The sequence below is a fragment of the Pocillopora verrucosa genome, chromosome 6 (genome assembly GCF_036669915.1).
Source record: "Pocillopora verrucosa isolate sample1 chromosome 6, ASM3666991v2, whole genome shotgun sequence".
In the NCBI taxonomy this organism is placed as follows: domain Eukaryota; kingdom Metazoa; phylum Cnidaria; class Anthozoa; order Scleractinia; family Pocilloporidae; genus Pocillopora; species Pocillopora verrucosa.
In genome coordinates, this window is record NC_089317.1 from 7129956 (window position 1) to 7152644 (window position 22689).

General features: G+C 38.9%; 2 protein-coding genes and 2 pseudogenes across 2 annotated transcripts; all 4 read left to right on the forward strand.

Moving 5' to 3' along the window:
- On the forward strand, positions 1–4368 carry LOC131786025 (E3 ubiquitin-protein ligase DZIP3-like; annotated as a pseudogene).
- LOC136276866 (NLR family CARD domain-containing protein 3-like) lies at positions 4104–7398 on the forward strand. The gene has a single exon (XM_066168865.1). It carries the CDS (start codon positions 4104–4106, stop codon positions 7038–7040), a length of 2937 nt encoding a protein of 978 aa, XP_066024962.1. The 3' UTR covers positions 7041–7398.
- Positions 7399–10460: 3062 nt separating this feature from the next.
- On the forward strand, positions 10461–11829 carry LOC131780606 (NLR family CARD domain-containing protein 3-like). Its single transcript, XM_066168866.1, has 3 exons — positions 10461–10522; positions 10910–11032; positions 11415–11829. The coding sequence occupies exons 1-3, from the start codon at positions 10461–10463 to the stop codon at positions 11827–11829; spliced, it is 600 nt and encodes a 199-aa protein (XP_066024963.1).
- A 6233-nt stretch (positions 11830–18062) lies between these two features.
- On the forward strand, positions 18063–19479 carry LOC131778469 (mRNA export factor GLE1-like; annotated as a pseudogene).
- Positions 19480–22689: the final 3210 nt, after the last annotated feature.

Below are 22689 nucleotides of genomic sequence, written 5' to 3' on the forward strand. Positions count from 1 at the left end.
TTTTCTTGAACCCAGGAAACTCTATACAAGGTAGGAGGACTTGCTGCTCTTTTTTCTCTCATTTTTGAAACTTGCCTTCATTTTGTCAATCTTTATTAACCTTCTAATTGCCATGAGTGACCAGGACAGAATTTCTCCTTACAATATCAACACAATATCAACCAGATAAATGATGAGAGTAAAGAAAAATATAAATTTGGGGATAATTAGTTGATTCATTACCAAATTCTTTGAACTAACATTATAAGAATTGTATGGTTGGGAGTAAGGAGAATTACAAATTTGATGTGGGAGTTAAAGGGTTAATAATTTACTTGCTGGGAATAATTGTGTCCTGTTTCCATATGTTTCTGCATGCATCACGATTTGAAACCATTCTCGGTCTCAATTGGCTATCGGGATTTTTTTTCAAATGGATTTGATCAACATAACACAATGTCAATTCATGTTTGACAGGTCATCCTGGTAAAGTCAGTTTCATGGCTACGGCTCCATCGCCATTTGCGTCTACGAAAGAGACTACAAACTATGCAAGGCTATGCCGCCTCCTGGTGGACGTTGGATCTCAAGTGCTCCGGTCCACTTTTGACAAAATACATCCACCAGCGACTCTACATAAAGTTTTGGGAAGTACCTCAGTGCATTACGCTACATTGCAATCACTGTGCAAAGGGAAGAAGAAAGTGCTTAATCCCATGCAATGGGGAAGGTTGTACCCTACTCACTCACCCGTGTCTTCTGCAGCCTTCGATATCACACTTCTAACGGTGCTTCTTAGAAATATCTGTGGTTTGGGCCCTCCTGCCAACGGATGGGATCGTCTTCCCCTAGCTACAGACATAAGCATCGCAGATGATATCGCCAGAGTGAAGTATTACAGAAACACTGTATACGGCCATGCATCTCAAGCCTTTGTGGATGACATTAGTTTCAGTGCTTACTGACAGGAGATACGAGAAGCCTTGGTGAGACTGGGAGGAGCTCATCTTAGAGCTGAAATCGACAATCTTGAGCACGATTGCATGGATCCAGATGTCGAGGAGCATTACCGTGAACTGATGAAACAATGGAAGAAAGACGACGACAGCATCAAAGACAAGCTTGAAGAAATTGAAAGTAAGAAAAATATTGTGTACTGCCAATATGGATGAATCAGAAGACTAGAAAAGTGTATATTTCCAGTATTTATTTCAGTTAACAAGGCAGTGTAGGCTAGCTCATGATGTTTTAGTTTTGGTCGGAACTAGTTTTATTTTTGCGTTGTGTGCAAAATGAAGAACTAATCCAAATGTTGACACTATGTTTTCATTCGCAGTATTTTTGTCTGTTCGTGGGTACTCGTGTACAACTGCTGGAGTGCGTTTTTGTAATTTCTAAGCGTCTCATTGAGTTTGATCTATTCGGAATCGACTAGATATTGGTATACTTATCATTGTTTTATCTGCACCTAACGTGAAGCTGTGATATAAATTTGCTTATGAAAATGCGCATTTTTTTTTTAAATTTTCAGATTCGCTGGAAAACGCGAAAAGCGTTATGGAGAGAAACTTTAGAGACACAATTGACAAGATAGAGATTGAAATGAAAGAGGTGAAAGAAAAGCTGAGTAGTCTGACGGCCTCAGCTGAAAAAAGCGGACAAGAAGGTTAGTTGGTTGAAAGAGCTACTCACAACAAAAAAATTATTAAGAGCGACAATGTTTTCTTGTGTTCATAACGCAGCTCACGTTCATCGCTGGATGTCGGCCAACACAGCATACTTTGGTTCTTTACTAGTCTAAGAACACACCCTACATGAAGATTCTATGTAATCTATGGGATGCTACGGAATCTGAGATTTTCCGCCCTGGCTTCCTCTCGGATTTGATAGTGTTTTGATAGCACTCATACATGTGTATAATCGTAGGCGAGATAGGCTATAGTCTTATTTTAGTATTACCTTTCTTATAATGAACCTAACTTCCTAGAAGCGTTAGATGTGACCCACATATTTCTCAATGAAACAGCCAAATCCTTCCTCCTGGTGTATTGTGGAGTATTCAATTCTGCATGGGAAAATAGTTAAATGAGGATCGTCTTGAGTAAAATGGGTTAGAATAAGATGTATGTGGATATTCCACATTTACTGAGAAAAAGAGTGTAGGCAAAACTTCCCTCTTCATCGCAGGCGGGTCTCTAGATTTCTACAGCTTTTTTTTTTTTTTTTGCATGATGAATCACCGCGGTGTAGGGTAACTCATGATGTTTTCATTTTGGACGGAACTAGTCACGTATTTGGAACATTATTCTTGTGTTATGTATGAAAAATAGATATTGATATACGTATCATTGTTTTATCTGCGCCTAAAAGTGAATCTGTGATGTAAACGTGCGTATGAAATTCCTTTTAATCTTTCTTACATTTCACCTTCGCTAGGTGACCTCAGAGACACAACTGAGAAGATAGAGATTAAAATGAACGAGGTTTTAGAGAGGCTTAGTAGCCTGACGACCACAGTGGAAAAAAGCACAAATGAAGGTTGGTTGCTTGAAAGTGCTACTCACAGATAAACTGAACTATAAACAGGGATTCTGTTAACTTGAGTACATAACACATCTTTTGAGCATTACTACATCGTTCGCTTAATGTCGGCCAATTTTACATTTTTTTAGTTAATGTATCTGGCTTCAAATGAAGATACTAGGTAATGTGTGGAATGAGAGGGATGGGATTGGATAATTTTCTGACAGTACTCATACACATTTAGCCGAGAAGGTTATTGTCTTACTCTAGTTTTACTTTTGTTAAGGACATAATGAGAAATGAGAGGGCAGAAAGGCGTTCTTTGGTTTTTGTTAATTAGTTCTTATATTGTCTCTTTTGACCGACAAGAATCTTACTGAGACTATCGGCTCCAATGTTATCAATATCTATCTCCCGAGTTTCACTATTAGAAACCGCTGAAGCCGGGCCATAAGCTTTTTTAGAATGTTATTTAAAATTAAAAGAAAACCGAGAAAGGGTAAAGGATCTTTCTAGTTAAATTTTAATGAATAAAGTGACTCTCACTCGGACTAAAAGATCCAATGTTATTCCACGAAAGGGTCTCTTGACAAAATGAGAGGCGAAATGGCAAAGATGGACAGCGAACTAAAAGAAGTGAAAGAAAAGCTGTGTACTTTGGCAGCCCCAGTGGGAGAAAGCTAGGGTGAAGGTTAGTTGAATTATACAATCAAAGTTGTCCTGCTTAACCGAAAATTTAGCCTTAGTAAACATGTCTTGTATGTAAGAGCGAGAGGGAGTGAGAGATAATCCTATGTTAAAGAGATTGAGCTTTTCAATTTAAACAATCTCTGGAATAGTCTCTGCGGTGTACTTTCATTCCCTTCAAGTGTTTAAACGTTCACTCGTTATTAGCCTGGAAACATTATATTTTTATTAGAATGTAGAACGATGTAAAAATAACGTACAGTTTTAACGAAAATATTGACGTTAGGTTCGACTCGATGTTAGAAACTAACAGAGTGGGTTCGACTGAATTTATAATCTAAATGGCTTTTGGTCAGTAAATTAACATGAATCATACATTGATACCTTTTCATTGTCCAAGTAATTTCTTTGGCAATGGTGTCGTACTCGTTCACTTATTTAAATTCAGTGCCGAATACCTAGTGGCATTAGATGTAATCCGCATATTTCTGAATAAAATAACCAAACCCTTCCTGCACTCATATTGTGGAGTATTCAATTCTACATGGGAAAATAGCTGAATGAGGATCGTCTCGAGTAAAATAGGTTAGAATGAGATGTATGTGGTTATTTTACATTTCCTGAGGAAAGGACTGTTGGCAAAACCTCCCACTTCATCGCAGGCGAGCCTCCGGTTTTGATGAAACTGCGCGACAAAGAAGGCAGAAAGACGTTGTTTGGTTTTCATTTATTAGTTCGTAGTCTCGCTATATTCCGAAAAAGCCTTGCTCAGACTACGGCTCCAATAATATGAATACTTATCTCCCGAGTAATTTATTTTACAACAGAGTTTCACTGTCAGACATCGCTAAAAACGAACAAACAGAATAGGTTCAACTTAATTCAAAATCTAAATGGCTTTTAAATTAGTAGGCATGAATCATACACTTAAACCTTTTTGCATCGTCGAAGTAATTTCTTTGGCAACGGTATCGTACTCATTCGCATATTTAAATTCAGTGCCGAATACCAGAGATGTACCACAATTTTCAATGCTGCATTCATTAGATTTATTACCTATATTGCTACTGCTAGGTGTTTCTGATCCAACTGAGCTTATCAATGGAATTCGCCAGCTGTACAAGACTCGCGAGGGATGGCTCTCACCATTTCCATGGTGTGAAGAGTTTCAGTTTTTTCTTGGCAATATTTTTACAAGGCTCAAAGTGGTCAGAAGAAAGAAAACGAGAGGAGAAATCACTGACGTATTTGTTGACATGTCGTCAATACTAGACCCGTATGAAGAGTGTTCAGCGCCGAGAACAGTGTTGATTGAGGGAGAACCTGGTATGGGAAAAACCACCTATTGTAAAAAGTACGCCTACGACTGGGCCACAAAACAGCAAGCACCTCAGGGCTGCGGCCCAACAGCATTTAAAGTGGTATTGTTGCTGAAATGTCGAGATATCCACTCTGACGTTTGGGAAGCCATTGATGATCAGCTGCTGCCCTTAGGCATCGATGAAAAAGCCAAACAACAATTTTTTCAGTTTATTCGTGAAAATCAGTCCAGCATTTTATTGATATTGGATGGATTGGATGAGTTACCATCCGGGAAATTGTCGATGTTTTCCAAATTAATTGAAGGAAGAGAACTCCCTAGATGCCACATAGTTGCAACAGCAAGACACGAAGCTGGAAAAGAGGTGAGAAAATGTTGTGACGCGCTGCTTCAGATCGAAGGATTCACTAAAAAGCATGTGAAAGAATTTGTCACCAAGTACTTTAAAGAAAGGACGGATTTAGCCACCAAGCTCTCGCAACGGATGTCGCGAGATAAAAACCTGAGAGAAATAGCGGCCAATCCTCTAAACACAACACTTCTTTGCCTTTTATGCGAAGAGTTTGAGGGCACACTCCCCGAAAGCAGAGCTCAACTGTACTTGGATATGGTTGAATGTGTTTTGAGAAGATATAGAAAAAAAAAGGGACTACCAGAAACGATCGAAGACTTGACAAACTATTACAAACCGCAATTGAATCACCTTGGAAAGGTAGCGTTGAATGGTTTACTTGACGATAAGTTGGATTTCAATGAAAGTGAAGTGAGAAACCATGCAAAAGACCTGACTGAATTTGGATTTCTGTCAGTGCAACCTGGTGGCAGCAAACTGAGACAAACATTGCATTATGCCTTCTTACATAAAAGTTTTCAAGAATTCCTTGCAGCATTCTTCATTTGTTCTCAGATTCAAAGCAAGGAAATGAAACCTGAAGAACTAGTTTCCGATCCAAGGTATTTCGTTGAACTTAAACAAATACTTTTGTTTTCGTGTGGAATTTTGGCCACGAAATGCGATGAACAGGTTGTGGCTCTTGTAAGGAGTTTAACAAATGAAGTCAACACAAATGAAGGCGGTGGTGCAAAAATTGTATTGGAGGCCATCCACGAATGCAAAAGAGAAAAAAGCGATTTTCACTGGCGTTTATCGAAGTCGTTTGGAACTGGTTTGAATCTGACCAAATTGGATTTGCGAAACAATGGTATTAGTGATGCAGGTGCTACATGTATTGCTGAGGCAATCAAAGTGAACAAGACGCTAACCAATTTGGATTTGTCTGTAAATGGTATTAGTGCTGCGGGTGCTACATGTATTGCTGAGGCAATCAAAGTGAACAAGACGCTAACCAATTTGTATTTGTATTACAATGGTATTAGTGCTGCGGGTGCTACATGTATTGCTGAGGCAGTCAAAGTGAACAAGACGCTAACCAATTTGGATTTGCGAAAAAATGGTATTAGTGCTGCGGGTGCTACATGTATTGCTGAGGCAATCAAAGTGAACAAGACGCTAACCAATTTGGATTTGTCTGTAAATGATATTAGTGCTGCGGGTGCTACATGTATTGCTGAGGCAATCAAAGTGAACAAGACGCTAACCAATTTGGATTTGTCTGTAAATGATATTAGTGCTGCGGGTGCTACATGTATTGCTGAGGCAATCAAAGTGAACAAGACGCTAACCAATTTGGATTTGTCTTACAATGGTATTAGTGATGCGGGTGCTACATGTATTGCTGAGGCAATCAAAGTGAACAAGACGCTAACCAATTTGGATTTGTCTGAGAATGATATTAGTGCTGCGGGTGCTACATGTATTGCTGAGGCAATCAAAGTGAACAAGACGCTAACCAATTTGGATTTGTCTTACAATGGTATTAGTGCTGCGGGTACTACATGTATTGCTGAGGCAATCAAAGTGAACAAGACGCTAACCAATTTGTATTTGTCTTGGAATGATATTAGTGATGCGGGTGCTACATGTATTGCTGAGGCAGTCAAAGTGAACAAGACGCTAACCAATTTGGATTTGTCTGTAAATGGTATTTGTGCTGCGGGTGCTACATGTATTGCTGAGGCAATCAAAGTGAACAAGACGGTAACCAATTTGGATTTGTCTGTAAATGGTATTAGTGCTGCGGGTGCTACATGTATTGCTGAGGCAATCAAAGTGAACAAGACTCTAACCAATTTGGATTTGCGAAAAAATGGTATTAGTGCTGCGGGTGCTACATGTATTGCTGAGGCAATGAAAGTGAACAAGACGCTAACCAATTTGGATTTGTCTGAGAATGGTATTAGTGATGCGGGTGCTGCATGTATTGCTGAGGCAATGAAAGTGAACAAGACGCTAACCAATTTGTATTTGTCTTGCAATGGTATTAGTGCTGCGGGTGCTACATGTATTGCTGAGGCAATCAAAGGGAACAAGACGCTAACCAATTTGTGTTTGTTTGGGAATCGTATTAGTGATGCGGATGGTACATGTATTGCGGAGGCAATCAAATCAAATCAAATCTACCAAGATTGATTTGTCTTCGAATGGTATGTCTTGCTGAGGCAATGAAAGCAGGGTTTAAACGACTTTGAAGTAGAAGGACACTGCCTTTAAAGTAGGCAGGTACCTTTGAAAATTGAGGGCCGAAGGCCCGAACCTCTAGGGGGGGTCCGGGGGCATGCTCCCCCGGGAAATTTTTAAAAGATAAGTCTCCCAGAAACGCATTTTCCTGCAATCTGGAAAAGAAATCTTCTTGCAATGATGCATACTTAATCTATTATAATAAAAAAGAATGGTACTCTGGGAGAATTTGTTTATTTCGCTGTTGTTTTCGGAGCCTCTTTTTATCCTACAGTTGCAAGTTAAAGGCCCATTTCCAACCTTGATGCAACTCGCGCCGCGACCCAATTTCCTGTAACACGAAATTCCCAGATCACTAAAAACCTTCTAAAATCGTCTTTCTCAAGAGCCATCCGGAACATATAGTCAACAGTTTTACGGTAAATACATTCGCCGTTCGTTATTTCACTGTTTCCTTACAGTATTTTGAATTTTCTCTTGAAGAATCCAAAGAAAATTTTTTTAAGTGTCACCCTTGGAGCTCTTCGTACTCTGTGAAGAGTCGGCGAAAAGGACAATATTCAAATTTTTTCACTTTCTTGAAGCGCTTGAGGATTCTAAATGAAGACAAAATACTTGCGATAGAAACTGGTATTTTTCAAAGAGAAATATGGAAAAATATCAGACTGCCGGACGTTTAGTTATTTGAAGACCGTGTCCGGTAGTGTCTGGTGAAAATTTTCTTAGGGTCACGCTTGGATTTCTTCGCACTCTGTGTACAAGGTCAGCGGAACGGAGAACGTTGGCATTTTTTCACTTTTTAGAAGCGCTTGAGGATTGTAAATGAAGGTAGAATATTTTCCAATGAAAAATTAGTATATTTCAAAGAGAAATATGGAGTTGTTTGAGGACCGTGTCCAGCCGTGTCATTGAAATTTTAAGCGCTTGGATGGCTTCTTACTCTGTATACAGGGTTAGCGAGAAACATCAAGTTCGAAATTTTAGGCTGCCTGGAAGCGCTTGAGGATTGTACATAAAGGTAGAACATTTTCATATAAATATTTTTTGGATTTCGAAGAGAAATATGGAAAAATATCGCAGTGCCGGACGTTTAATTATTTTAAGTGTAGTCACTTCATTGCAGGAACTCAAACGTCAGCGACACTGACAGTTTGTGTTACAATTCTTATTTGCTGCTTTGCATGGACAACAACCCCGACCACTCTTTCGAGCGCAAGTTCCTCTCCACGGGCAGGAAACTTCAAGTGACCCTTGGCCCTATTTAACAAGGATGGCAAACTTCAATTAAAAAAATTGATGAATGAAAACTGCCTCGGAATCTACTTAATCAATAGATTCATCCAATTCCATACCGGATTAAAACGTATAGAACTGTTTTAAACAGAATTATTTTGATAAGCTCTTCAAATTCATCGGAGAAAAGGCAGGTATTTGAGACGTGACAAGGTAAAAATAACTGGCCAATCAGAGGCGCTATTTAAACAAAAGCGGTGGTTCAAAACGAAAACAAGCGACCGCGTTGGCTCAAGGTTGGAAATGGGCCTTTAACTTCAGCTTATAAAGTTATAAAGCGTGAAACTGACACTTTTTGTAGTTTATGAAAACTCAAAGTCAGAGCCACAATCAGAATCTTCGGCATCCAAATCTGGCAGCTCCAAGGCTTTGGAGGTTTCCTCTACCTCTTCCTCAACAGAATAGAATAACTGGGCGTCATCATCAGTTGCCTGTACACCAACATTATGTACAATTATCACTGGAACATCCTGATTTGCAGATCCGGGACCTGGTAGTGGTGCTGTGTTGAAAACCTTTGGAGGGCGCTTGCGACGAGGAGGAGGATGTATAAAATAATACCCTTTATAAAGGTCGCAGCACTCTTGTTGCCATGGTAACAGCGGCTGCTTGTTCAAGGCCAAGGGCCTCGTTTTCACACCAAAACGTCGCAAAAAAGAGTGAAATTTTTATTTCTATCTCAAGCTAAATAAAACATCACAAATTGGCACTTCTATCATACATAGTAACATCACTCGTCTCTACATTGATTCATTCAATTTTCCCTGGGAGTGAATGTGAACACACCAATAGATTATTCATCTCGGTACAGTTTCGGTCATTTTTGTTGTCGGGTAAAACAGGGAAAACGTTTATCTGAATTTCTCCAAAAGTGCACCGATTCTGCAACTGAAACTACCCACCTAGCTGGTTATAATATTCTAGTTATTAAATATGTAAAAATCTCTGCGGGCCTGCCTCTACTTTTTATGGAGGAAATTCGCGAATGAAGCTCAAAATCAGATATTGCATAATTTGGCGATGTTTACATCTAATGTTCTCAACAATAAATGTTTCAGAAAAATGAAACATTCAAGGCTTTCAAAGAATGTTATCTGATGAGCAATATCCCGAAGAGAAATCTCACCTCTAGTAGTCATCTTTAAAAAAAAATTGATCAACCTTCATGGAGGACTACTCGACGTAGCAACAAACATATACCTCAAATCGTGTGCATATCATCCAGATTCCGAATGCTGCACCTTCTTTTATGGGAATTTCAGCGATCTGAAGTCCTCTGAAGATACAATGTTATACTTGTATGTCATTTAAGACATGTTGAAGTCGGCTGATCTACACGAAACTATCCTCACACCGTTCATTTGTCATTAACATGTACGTTGTCACGATGGCGTGAATCCGTATTTCTCCATGAAGTTTCCATCGGTCGCCCCATAGAAGACGAGAAATGGATATTTTTCGAAATATCAGCAGATTTCCGCGCATTCTAGGTGAAAACAACCAAAAAGGAAGAAGAAAACCTCGATTGAACGCTCGTAAACACTGAGAGGGCAGAAATTGCAACTTGTCAGCGGCAGTAGTACATGTAAAACCCAGTCGCCACAATAGCAATTTGTACGACTTGCACGAAAATCATCACCAAGTGGAGATTTTGAACTACTCAGTATCCCTGCTGTACAGCAAACGGAACAGGGATTTCATCACAATCAATTTCCAAAAATTTAGCTTTTTTCAGGGAGTCTTTCACGTGCTCGAACGTTATATTGGCTTTGAGCCTTGAGATTTATTTTCCTTGACAATAAAATGCTATAGAAAGTGCTTACAAAATTACAAAGGAACTATTTTTAGTGTCGGTTGGACCGAGAAATACAGATTTGAAATAGTTAATGCTGTCACTGATGAACCAAAGGGCACAATCTTCTCAGTTATTAGCTCGATAATCTCTACAGACCAACGTTATTGGACCGAACGATCTCCTGTTTCTTCCTGGTGAGCCGGCCACCTCAGGGGAAAATTAAAGAGAGCTTTGACTCTTCTTTCTCCTGAAGGACATGAAGCAATCCAGATTACATATTAACCATGGGAAAATTCTTTCAAGTGACAAGTTGCGATTTGCGTGGGGATAATAAGTTGTTTGAAAGGTGGAATTATGACATTATGATTCCATTAAATCTTTTATTTCGAACTTTGTTATGGAAGGAAATATCGATTGACTCGATTGCACTGCGGCGGTGATAAGTCTCTCCTCGTCATATCTTATGCAAATGTTCTAACAGTTTTCCGACAGTTTTCAGATGATTCGAAATATCTTAGTTCCTGTCACAAGGAAGTGATAACTGCCCGAATCTGCTCTTTGAAAGGAGATGCCCATGTCGTTCAAATTGCGATTGCAACTGGGTTTTACATGTGGTACTGCCGCTGACAGTTACGATTTTTACTCTCAGATTTTCAGTGTTTACTAGCGTTCATTCGAAGTTTTTTTTTTTTCATTCTTTTTTTTTATTTGGGTTGTTTTGTTTTTACTTCAGAAAGCGGAAATCTGCTAAAATATATGAAAAATATCCATTTCTCGTCCTCTTTGGAGCGACCGATAGAAACTTCACGGAGAAATACAGCATCGTGATAACGTACATGTTTATGACAAATGACCGGTGTGAGGATAGTTTCGTGTAGATCCGCCGACATCAACATGTTTAAATGACATACAAGTAGAACAGTGCACCTTCAGAGGACTTCGGATTGCTCAAATTCCCATGAAATAAGGTGCAGCATTCTGGACTAGTGCAGCACTATCTGCATGATATGCACACGATTTGAGGTAAATGTTTGTAGTTACGTCGAGTTGTCCGCCATGAGGCTTGATCAATTTTTTTTTTGATGACAACCAGAGGCAAGATTTTAATACGACTCTAACCAATTTGAATTTGTATGACAATCATATAAGTGATGCCGGGGCTACATCTATTGCTAAAGCAATCTGATCAGAGTCAACAAGACGCTAACCAATTTAAGTTTGTCTCACAATGGTATTAGTGATGCCGGTGCTACATCTATTGCTGAGGCAATCCAAGTCAACAAGACGCTAACTAATTTGAATTTGTCCCAGAATCGTATTAATGCTGCCGGTGCTACATCGATCGCTGAGACAATCAAAGTCAACAAGACGCTAACCAATTTGAATTTGTCTGTCAATCTTTTTAGTGATGCTGATGCTACATCTATTGCTGAGGCAATCAAGGTCAACAAGACGTTAACTAATTTGAATTTGTTTAACAGTGGTATTAGTGATACCGGTGCTACATCTATTGTTGAGGAAATCAAGGTCAACAAGACGCTAACTAGTTTGAATTTGTCTCATAATCGTATTAGTGATACCAGTGCTACATCTATTGCTGAGGCCATCAAAGTCAACAAGACGCTAACCAATTTGGAGCCTATCCGGCAATGATATTGCCGGTGCTGCATTTGTTTCTGGGCCAATTTAAGTTAGCAGGAAGCATTTGGCACTTGTCTTAGAATAGTATTAGTGATGCCGATGCTCCTTTTTATGCCGAGGCAATCAAAGTCAGCAAGACTCTGACCAATTGAATGAAGTGACTGTACTTTTCCTTTTGTACTTTTCCTTTTAAGTAACGTTTTTTAAATTTTCTCTTTTGCAGATGTAGGAAAGAGCTTTTTTAATTGTCTTTAGTTGCTCTTTGATTAGATTACATTCAAGTTATAATAGCTACCTTTGTGATGTTTTTTTCGTTTAAGGTGATGCTTATGCTTCTGAGGTATTTACATTACACGAAAAGAAGTGTAAAGCGCCATTTTTTTTAGAGTTTTGTTATGAAAGGAATATGATAAGCATGTATCATCCACGAGCAGCAATATCTTTTCCATTCTTTATAAGCCTCGAGCACCTCTCTTTCAATATAAAGCAAAGCAAAAAAGAGTTTATAGGCATTGTTTTTTATTTCTGTTTCGATCTGCACAGCCATTAAATGAAATTTGACCACTGGGAGGTTCCTAAAGGGGAGGTGTGCGGGGAAAGGGGATGGGTGGGGACACAACAGGGGAGAGGTAAACAAAGTGTGCTGTGGATAACTCTTAAAGGGTAATGTATTGCCAGCGGATGCTTGTTTCCACACAGGTCTGGGGCCTAATTACGAGTTAGTAGATGTGCCATTCGGCAGGCGAGGACACATAGCCCCAGAAATGAAGGGATGATTGTCGGTTTCCCCGCAGGAAGATCTGGATTTGTACCAATTATAGATTCTTTGCTAAAGAGACTGTCAGTTAGAGCTTGGTCAACAGATTGTAACCAAATCGTTTGAACAAATTTTATAAAGGAACTCTCTGAAAGATGATAAAGTCTTTTCACTTCATCAGAAATAAAGACAACGGATTTGAAACGTTAACCGACATCCTCGAAGTCATATAAAAATACTTTAAAAAAGTTAATAGATTCTAAAATAGAACAGGACCCAGTTGTTCAAAGGGCGGATAACGCTATCCAATGAATACATCGCTATCCAGCGGATGTGTTAACAAAGAATACTGCGCCATCCATCAGATGGAGATTTATGCAGTGGTTATCGTTATCGAACAATGAGGACCAGGTGGACGACTGTTAGTTAATGGAGTGATCTAAACAACGGGTAGTATTCACAGTTAACGATTTGGAGCACAACTCAGTAAGTGTTTTTTTTTTCGTTGGGTTTTTAATTTCTAACAGCAAAAACATGTAAAGGAAACGAAACATCGCAAAATCTTAATGCTTCCTCAACAAAGCCATAATAGTGGGATTGGGAAGGACAGGAAATTGACTGCTGCTAAAGCAACGCTGCTATGCTCCCTCACTTCCCGTACAATCCCTCCCCTCCCCTCCCACCCCCCATCCACTCCTTATCCTACAAGAGCCATCATCCCTCCGTTAATTGCCTGACCACACGGGCTGTAAGGGGAGGAAAACTTGAAAACTCCATCAGTAAGTTTAATAAGAGCTTAGCAGAAGAAACAGAAAAGTAGTTTTCCCCTCCCCTCCCTTCTAACCCCCCCTCCCCCTCCCTCTCCCATCTGATTTGTTTTTGTTGTCAAAGCCCATTTCCAGTCTTTCCTGGAAGTGGCTTCTGATGTTTGACACCAACATATCCTCCTGGGAAGAGAAATAAAAGGAGGAAACAATTCTGAGAGCAAAAGGTAGTATTTCTCATATACCAATGTCATATGTATTGCGCTGAACTGATTTAAGAACCCTGATGGCTTTTCCTTCTTTTGAAAGTCGTTTTAATCCACGCACCCTATAATGGAATTACGATCGAGGCGTTTGCAGTAAGCTGTGTAACTTTTTCGAAACTTCGTTTTCAAAGATGAGATTTCTGTTCAAATATCTGCTCCATTCCAATAGAGGAAGTGTACCACGCCATTATTATTACAGTTTTGTTACCGAAGCGACTCCTTTGACATGCGATATTAAGGAAACAGGATGGAAGGAGTTTGCTTGGATGCTAAGGATTTGGTCGAGATAATGCTAAAATACCTGTGGTGAAAGACGAAAGAAACCAGTTATACAGGTTAATAAAGAGAATAGTGTATTAAATTAGGGTATGTAGGAATGTAGGAAATAATTTTTAAAATTAATTCGGTGAATGGATAACAAACTTAGGTGTCAGAGTGAATGTCAACCCATCTTGCTCCCACAGTCATGAAAAGAGTTTTAGAGACCAAACATTTTATTTACCACCAATTCCTTTTTTTCTCTGATGGAGGGGGGGGGGGGGCACATGGTTTTAAGGAAGGGAGGGTGATCAGTCGTCTCTAACAGAGTGTAAGGGAGTACTATAGAAGATTGACCACCAATTTACTGTCAATGAGGGGGAATCATAAATTTTATCATGGCGTAACCAGCTTCCCCCCCCCCATAGGCGATAAATAATGAGCGACCGCTAACAACATGTTGGAGTCTTTCTGAGCGTTTGACTCGAGATTATATTCAGATTTTATTACTCTTGAGTTTGCACAGATAAATTGCAAGTCATTGGAATACGGTCAATAATTCTTCAGCATAGCTTTATAAAGTATTTATCTGGTAAATTTTATGCTTTTCCTTTGTAGCTTCAGCTGAATACATTTGAATACAACCATCTCGTAATTGAAAATTAGGTGCAGAGTTTCTTTGTTTAATTCCCGCAAGATTATCCGACTCTCTCTTTATGTGTTAATTGCGTAAAATATTCTGATCAGGTCCATCTAGGGCAGTCTCTCTGGCCCAGTCTTTGGACGGGTCGACGATGGAGACGTCAAAGGAACAGACTCAAAGGCTTGGTTTATAGTTTAGCTCTACTGATCTGATTCCAACAATTAGTCATGAGAAGGAGGAAAGTTTTGATTTGGATTAAGTCGCAACTACGAGCGTGGAAGGTTAGAGTTTCAAGGGGGTAGTGGGGGGAGAGGCGGATTCCTGCCACTAAAAACTTTGAAAGTATAAGAAGACGAACGCATCATTCGTAGTTTTGGCAGAAAAACGCTATCTGACGCTGAAACGCCCAAATATACAAAAAAAAAACCCAAAAAACAAACCACTTCTATAGAAGGGAAAACATTATCTTTCTTTGCCAGAGGAAAGGTGCAAAATAAAGAGATCACCAGGCGAAAAACGTAAAGTCTCTAACTGCAATGTGAGGTGCGGAAAATCTGCCGTGCGTGTCTCGTTACAATCTTAAGATGCGTGACCTGTAGCGAGAGGTGATATGAAACCAATCACACGATGTTGTTTAGAAGCAACTTTAATGACAACTCGTCTGCAGCTGAAAGGCGAAAAAAAGACGAAAAACATCTTTCTCTGTTGACAGGATACCTCGCTAAATAAGAAGTTAAGGAATTTTTCAAAAGTGTTAACTTTACATCTATCCTTTATTGCTTTGATAAACAATAAGTGGATACAAACTTATTAAAGACTCAAAAATATAAAAAAATCGAGAATTACACTTTTGTAGAATTGCTTAGCTTTTCTTTTTCCCGAGAAAAAGCAGTCGAGATCGCAAAATTCAAGTGAAAAGCAAGCCAACTGTCATGAACGCCTTGAACAACTAGAAGTCAAGATACTTTTTTATCGTCAAACAACAAATTAGCAAACGTTAATATCATTCTTCTTGATGCCTTTCCCGGTGTCACCGATTCCTTTCCCGATGCCTCTGTTGGTTAATATAACAGTAAAAAATATTGCTACAGTCAAAGCGTTTGGAAAATTCCTTTACTTTTTTAATTAGCGAAGTATAACTTAGTGACACTACGGCTTTACAACACGATTCTTTTCCGCGACTACAAATAATAGTTAAAACTTGTTTCTCCGCTGACCACTCACATGTCGGACTGTTTTTCTTTCCCAGCTCGTCGCCCGTGACATATGAGTAAATGGGTGAATTTTATTTAAAACAGGATGGCCACAGCTACGAGGCTGTTGTCCAGAGGGGCCCTGAATCCACCTAAAATCATTACGATATAATCAATTACGATAAACACTCGTGGTTTAAAAACTAATGGTCTCAGAAAAACTTAAAAAATAAAGAAAAAACTTACTACAATATCACATGTAGTAACTCCCACTCCCAACCGCATCGTCTAGAAACAAAGCTTAAAGAACAGCTAGACATTTCTTGTAGATCGATTTAAAAGTTCGGACAAATTAAGGAATTTGAAGAGAAATAATTCGCTTGTTCATGCAATGCACAGTTAAGTAGACATGTGTCACAACAAGGTGAACAATATAGAAAACGCTTGCAGTATCGGCACTTTTCCTTCGTTGTTTGGTAGCCATTTTGGAAATGTAACCGGGCATCTTTATGGTAGGTAGCTCATGTGTGATCTATTATAGAATAGTGTATACGCAAATACGTTGGTAATAAAATGAGCCGTCCACTGTTTACAACGCTGGAAAGTATTGTTGGACGATTACCGCTTGCTAACAAGGCTCTCCAATTGATTTATTTTTGAACGGGGTTTATATTTCCGGGATATATTTTCTTAAGATTATGCCCGAAGAGAGATTATTTAGTGCAACATAATCTACAAGATCTTTGCTTCTTACCGATCGCGCCATGTTTTTGCAACCTAACACCTTCGAGCATACTCACTGTCACTGCTCTTCATATTTAAGAATAAGGTCGACTTTCACGGGTATCCTTCGCGAAAAAAAGATACTGTTAACGCCTAGTTACAGCGTAACCACCATAAACTATGTATCAGTGGCAAAGTTATGAAACCTAACACCTTCGAGCATACTCACTGTCACTGCTCTTCATATTTAAGAATAAGGTCGACTTTCACGGGTATCCTTCGCGAAAAAAAATACTGTTAACGCCCAGTTACAGCGTAACCACCATAAACTATGTATTAGTGGCAAAGTTATGAAATGCACTATCTGGGAAAAAACAATTTCCTTTTAGCTTGATCTAATCGTAAACCGACTGAGGTTCAAAAATTCCAATTAAACGATGTTTCTTTGAGAAAATCGGGTATCGACACTGACCGCACATGTAAATTTCTGCACAATTCCAATACTGAGGGGTTTTGGGATTTTTCGATATCGTTATTTGTTGCTTTGCAATTTTCCAGTCCAGTTTGCTTATCAAAATTTTACTGATTTCGCAAAAACGGAATTCCTTCACACAGATTTTTTATAGTTTGATATCTTGGGAGTATTTTGACCAAATTTCAGGGCAATTCATGAAATTTTCATGACTTATTAATTTCTTCAAAGAAGGTACGTTTGCAGAAAAACGAGATAGGTTTTTTGCATCCAAAGTTTTAGAGGGGTAACCACATGTGGTTAGATGTCAGTATCCGAGAAAATACTTACCTACCCTTCCCCTAAGAGAACGTTGACCATAACTTGTCATCAGTTGACTTTTGTTGGGTCGTTGGAGGGGTAGGTGCTCAGTTGTTCACATAATTTCCTGATTATACCCAAGCAATAATAATGTAAGCAGCAGAAATAGAACCAGTGCTTGTCAAATAATATGGTTCTCGATTATACTAAAAAAAAAAAAGAAAGAATAACTGACTGATGAAATTATATGTAGCTCTCGCTCACCTTCGTTCCTAGCGGCACAACACAACGTCAGTCGTGTTTGCCTAATTTTAACTACGGTTCTTCCAATACGTGATAGTGAAAAAGTTTTTACTACTGGCTGGAGGTACAGCTGGCATATTTTGTCGACTTTGCCCATATTACTTTTCTGCATTCTAAACGAGTCGTACGCTCCTGGAATTACTATTTTCGTGAATAAATTTCATTTTCTCTTTTTCTATTTAGTCTTGTACCTCTAGTTGGTAGGAATTAGAAGTCAGTTAAAGAAAACAATTTTGCCATGCAATCATCATTTAGTAGAAAACAAGGTGGTTATTACTCCTTAGAAAGCAGAAATGTAAGTCTTCTGTGTCCTCTACTTCATTCTATTTGTATAAACAAACACACCCTGCACAACTGTTTTCCCAGTTTTGGTCCCATTTTTTTATTTTTTTTTATTTTTCACTTATTTACTTTCTCGCCTCAGGGCAGGCTAAGGTCACAGAAAACTGACTTCTACAGGTTCACGGAATAACATATCTTCAAACATTACAATCACGTGTTTGTTACCTAACAAATGGTTTATGGTTTATCAACTTTATGGTTTATCAAACTTCAGAAAAAATATTATGGCAAATTCTGACGTACTCACCACCACGGGAACGAAGCGATTTTGCCGATTTTTACCTTTTGGGTCATATCTCAAAAAGAGTATTGAAACCACATACAAACCCCTCCTTTTTCAGGTTAGCCACCACATTTTAGCTATTGAAGTTCTGCAGTGGTTTTATTTTTTATTCCTTTCTATCTTTTCCAATTTTTGCAAAACAACAAAAATTAAAAAAAACAAGGAAAGTGAATTACGCACCTGTGTTGGAGACTGTACGATGCGTTAACTATTCTTAATTTAATTGACATTTATAAGTGATTTCCTTTATCTATAGATAACTAAACAGACATGTATGCGGCACGTGTTTTATCGCGCCATATATGGCACTGTTCCAACACTTAAAACCCATCGGACTGCACATGTCTTAGGCGGGAATTCACGCCGTAATCTTGCCATCTGCTACGGCAAAATCGCTTCGTTCCCGTGGTGGTGAGTACGTCAGAATTTGCCATAATATTTTTTCTGAAGTCTTAATTATTTGAATTTTTTTTCCTTGTGATTAAATTACTTACGTTTCTTTACGAGTTGATAAACCATAGCTGAACGAAATTTGGTCAAAATTTATCTGTAGAAAAAAGATGTCAAAATCAGGGACAGTTCTTCAGTTTACTTTTCCGGCACTTAGTTGGTGGGTGCTGATAACAAGTTATTAGAAAGTTCATTTATTTCCGTTAATTTTGATTTTTACAACAAGCCAATTTAGTGGACAACAGCGCACGACGTGTTGCTGTGCAAAGAAATTTGGTACAAGAGTTTTACAAGTTCAGGAAAGGAAGCAATGAAAGAGGAAGACTACAATCAAATTCAAATTAAATCAAAGGGTGGTGAGAGAGAGATTTGATTTGCTACTCGGAAGATGTCGACAGTAAAGTAAAGAAGAAGCAAAAGCAAGTAGTGCATCTCCCGAACCAACAGAGCTCGACGTATTGTTAGAAGAAATTTCTGAAAGAGAGAAACTAGCAGAATCAACGAGAGAATCCTGTAACAGCAAGAGCGTAGAAACAGATCGCAAAAAAACCGAGGAGATGCGTTCCCAAGCCTTGGAAAGACTTGGTGAAACTAAAAGAAAGGCCAATGAAGACTGTGAAAGAAAAGCGAAAAGGCAGCAAATAAGCAGAGCTGATGTTACCGAATTTCCACGGGAAAAGTAAAAAAGGAGCTTAAGATCCGTGAAGAGGAGCTCGCTTTGAAAGCAAGAGAAGTTGAAAACGAAAAAGAGAAGCAAACACAGATGTTTAAAAACCAGGAGGCTATGATTGCAAACATGGCATAACGACAAGATCAGGTGCAAACACTTCAAGTGGCTTTTTTTGCAACAACAACAACAGCAAACACAGGCTATGATGGTGTTGTTAGAAAGACTTGCGAAAAAGTAATAACTAACTAATGATTTTAGATATATGAAAATTCATATATTTGCACTGCGGTGGAGAGATGAAATTAAGAGATCCTCGCAGCTAAGAACACTACTGAAACGAGTAGTTGTAAATAGGACCTGAAAAATGTATTTTAGTTTAGTTTATTATGGTTTATTTGTACCCAATTCATTAACTAGCTCCCAGTTGGTAGAGCGCTGCACCGGTATCACAGAGGTCATGGGTTCAAATCCCGTACGGGCCTAAATTTTTTTCAGGTCCTATTTACAACTACTCGTTTCAGTAATGTTCTTAGCTGCGAGGATCTCTTAATTTCATAATAACTAACTAGTTCCCCAACAGAGATGACATTGCATTGACTTGCCCTTCCTTGTAAATTTATTGCAGCTTCAAGTTAATGACTTTGTTTGTTAAATGTCATTTTGCATTTTCTGTGTTTTCAAAGTAGGAGTAAATTCTGTTGGGTTCTGCCAATATGATCTCCACCCATTTTGCTTGAAATTTGTTCTGTGTGTACACCATTCAAGATTTCGTAGAAAAGGTTGTGGTTATTCATCGTGGTGAATAACAATAAAAGCTAAGTTTTTCGTTTATCTCTACTAGTCTTCTTCAGGCGATGAGGTCGACTGATCATGCGTGATCTTATAAAGCATGATGCTCTGCCGTGATTGGTTGTTTTTCAAAAGCTCTGATTGGTGCATTTCGGTGCTAGAGCTGTTTCATTCAGTGATTTGCTCCCCCGGCGGTCTGCTGTCGCACGGCTCTCCTGTTGTTGTGTTTTTTGATCGTGGGCATTCACGCTTTTGGAATTTCTATTCCACTATCCCTGTTGATGTTGTTGGGCTGAAGTCTTATATGAATTGCCTCTTTGACTCTGCGCGTGTAGTAATAATGGTCACGATCAATAAACTTTACTTCGTTCCAGAGTGGCTTGTGTCCAGTGTTGTGGGCATGCTCTGAAACGGTGGAGGTCTCGTTACGGGCGAGTCGGATGTCTCGATTGTGTAAACTACGCCATCGTTCTGTTGACTATTTCTTTATTCTCTCCTTTTTCTACACAAGTTACTATAACGGGAACTAGCTCAGATCTCTCAAGGAAAGTGTGGGTCACCGCTTATAAAGGTGACGCTTACTGAGCTATCAATCTCTAATCTTCTTCATCCTTTTACACTTAACTAGCGAATCACGTTAAGCTACACAGTACGGAGTTCACATACTAAGTAGGTACTTTCGAGCTGTTTACGCTTTACAAAATCATTTTCTACCTTAAATTTTTGACTATTGCGGTTAAGGTTGATCATAACTAAAACAGGATTGGTAATATAAAAATTATAATGAACTTACTAACAGAATTAGAATCATACTTGAAAAGATATCTTAAGAGAAAATAGTCCTCAAAGACTGTTACATAACAGCAGAATAAACAGAAAATTCGGCGAAGAAAGGGCGTGCCCAAAGTACGGTACCGCTGTTCATATAAGTTACCTGATTGTAAATTCAGAGCGGAGGATGAAAAGTACTACATGTTTACACCTTTAGGGCCTGTTTACATGGAGGTGGGGGACCTCAGGTAGGTGAGGTAACCCGCCTGTCCATATAATTTTTTTATTTTACTTTGATCACGTTTACATGATAGGTGGGGTGACCCGCTGATAGTTCCATTGTTGAATACGATGACCGCGAGTTGCATAAGTGTAATTCAATATTTCATTTCTTATCATGCTGATAACAGGAACAGGCTTGGTGAATAAATGTACCATGTCGCTATACTGATATGGAAAACACATAACAGCAAACATAAAGCTTCTTCTCCATCACAAACACTCCCTTGACTGCATCTTATATTACGGTATGTGCATTTTTTAAAGTCTAAACTGTGCCAAACATTCATCGCTAAAATTTTCGAAGTCAAATTCAGAGAACGGGTCATACGGAAGTTCTAGGTTTTGTGATTCGTAGCTAGTGTAAAGCAACAAAAATTCGTCATCACTAATGTAGTTCATCTTATAACAAAGACGGAATAACTCTCTTGCTTCCTTGAAGGATGACATTTTTGCCAATAGAATGACTGCACAACAACGCTTTGAGATCTGAGCTTTTCGCCGTAGTGTCGCTGTAACTTAACGATTCGTATTTGGAGGGAAATATTCCGTACTCACCCTTATCTATCGCGGCCAAGGTAGCCGTAGTACAGATTCACCGTACCGTATCTTAAAGTCCCTTTTTACATCAACCACAAAACTAAAAGTCTTGGAGATGTTTTTAGACCACATGGTTCGAAGATACACGAAGAAGCTGAATCAAAATTGAGGAAAATTACTCTTAAAAAAAAAAAATGTATTCAAAATGACTCCCGCATTTCTTGCCATGTACTGACTGACTTTACGCGTCTGGATTGCGTTATTATTTCATTTGTAATCCACTTGACTTCCGGTTCCGGCCCCAGAAATATGGGTACTCTCGTGCATCCCCATAGGGGATAGATCAGTGGAACCCGACCTTGATTATATTTAGTAGCCCTTGGAAAAGAATCCACGGTTGATAAACAAGAAAGAGGAGTTGAAATCTGTCTGTTACAAGTTACTTTTTACTTGCGTGACTTTCACCCACGCGCGCGTGATCGATATCGGTGTCTTTGTTCTCATTCGTAACATTCGCAAGTTTCACGCATACTTTAATCTGAATGGAACGTTTCTCCGAAAGAAAAGTTTCTACAATTCATGCAAATGTCCTAATTGTCTAACATAAATGGGATTTTTTTCCATAAATCGCACCATCCGTCATGTTGTTCAGGCAATTTGCCGACAAGGATCGTGACACCCGGTCCCAGTCTCAAAACGAATTAGGGCCTTATAGGCCATCCCGTCAAGTGACTTCCAGAAGATTTTGGCACATCCTTCCTCGTTGAGGCATCAGCAAAGGTCTGACAGGATGGTGTCTTTGCGTGATTATAAAATTTACTTACTCTTTCTTCTGCTGGTAAAGTTTCACGGGTCAGGTAAGTGTGAAGTTATTCTCCCGTACAAAGGATTTGACAGTATTTTTTTTACCATGTGCCATTTTAAGCTTAGATATCGAAAACGCCGACCCTTTATTTATGAACGTGATTTTCGTCAAAATGATTTCCGAACTCCAAGGTTGCTTTCAACAGTTTTTGTATTTCAAAATTTAGATATGATGTTGGGATTTCAATCGCGTGATAAATGAAGT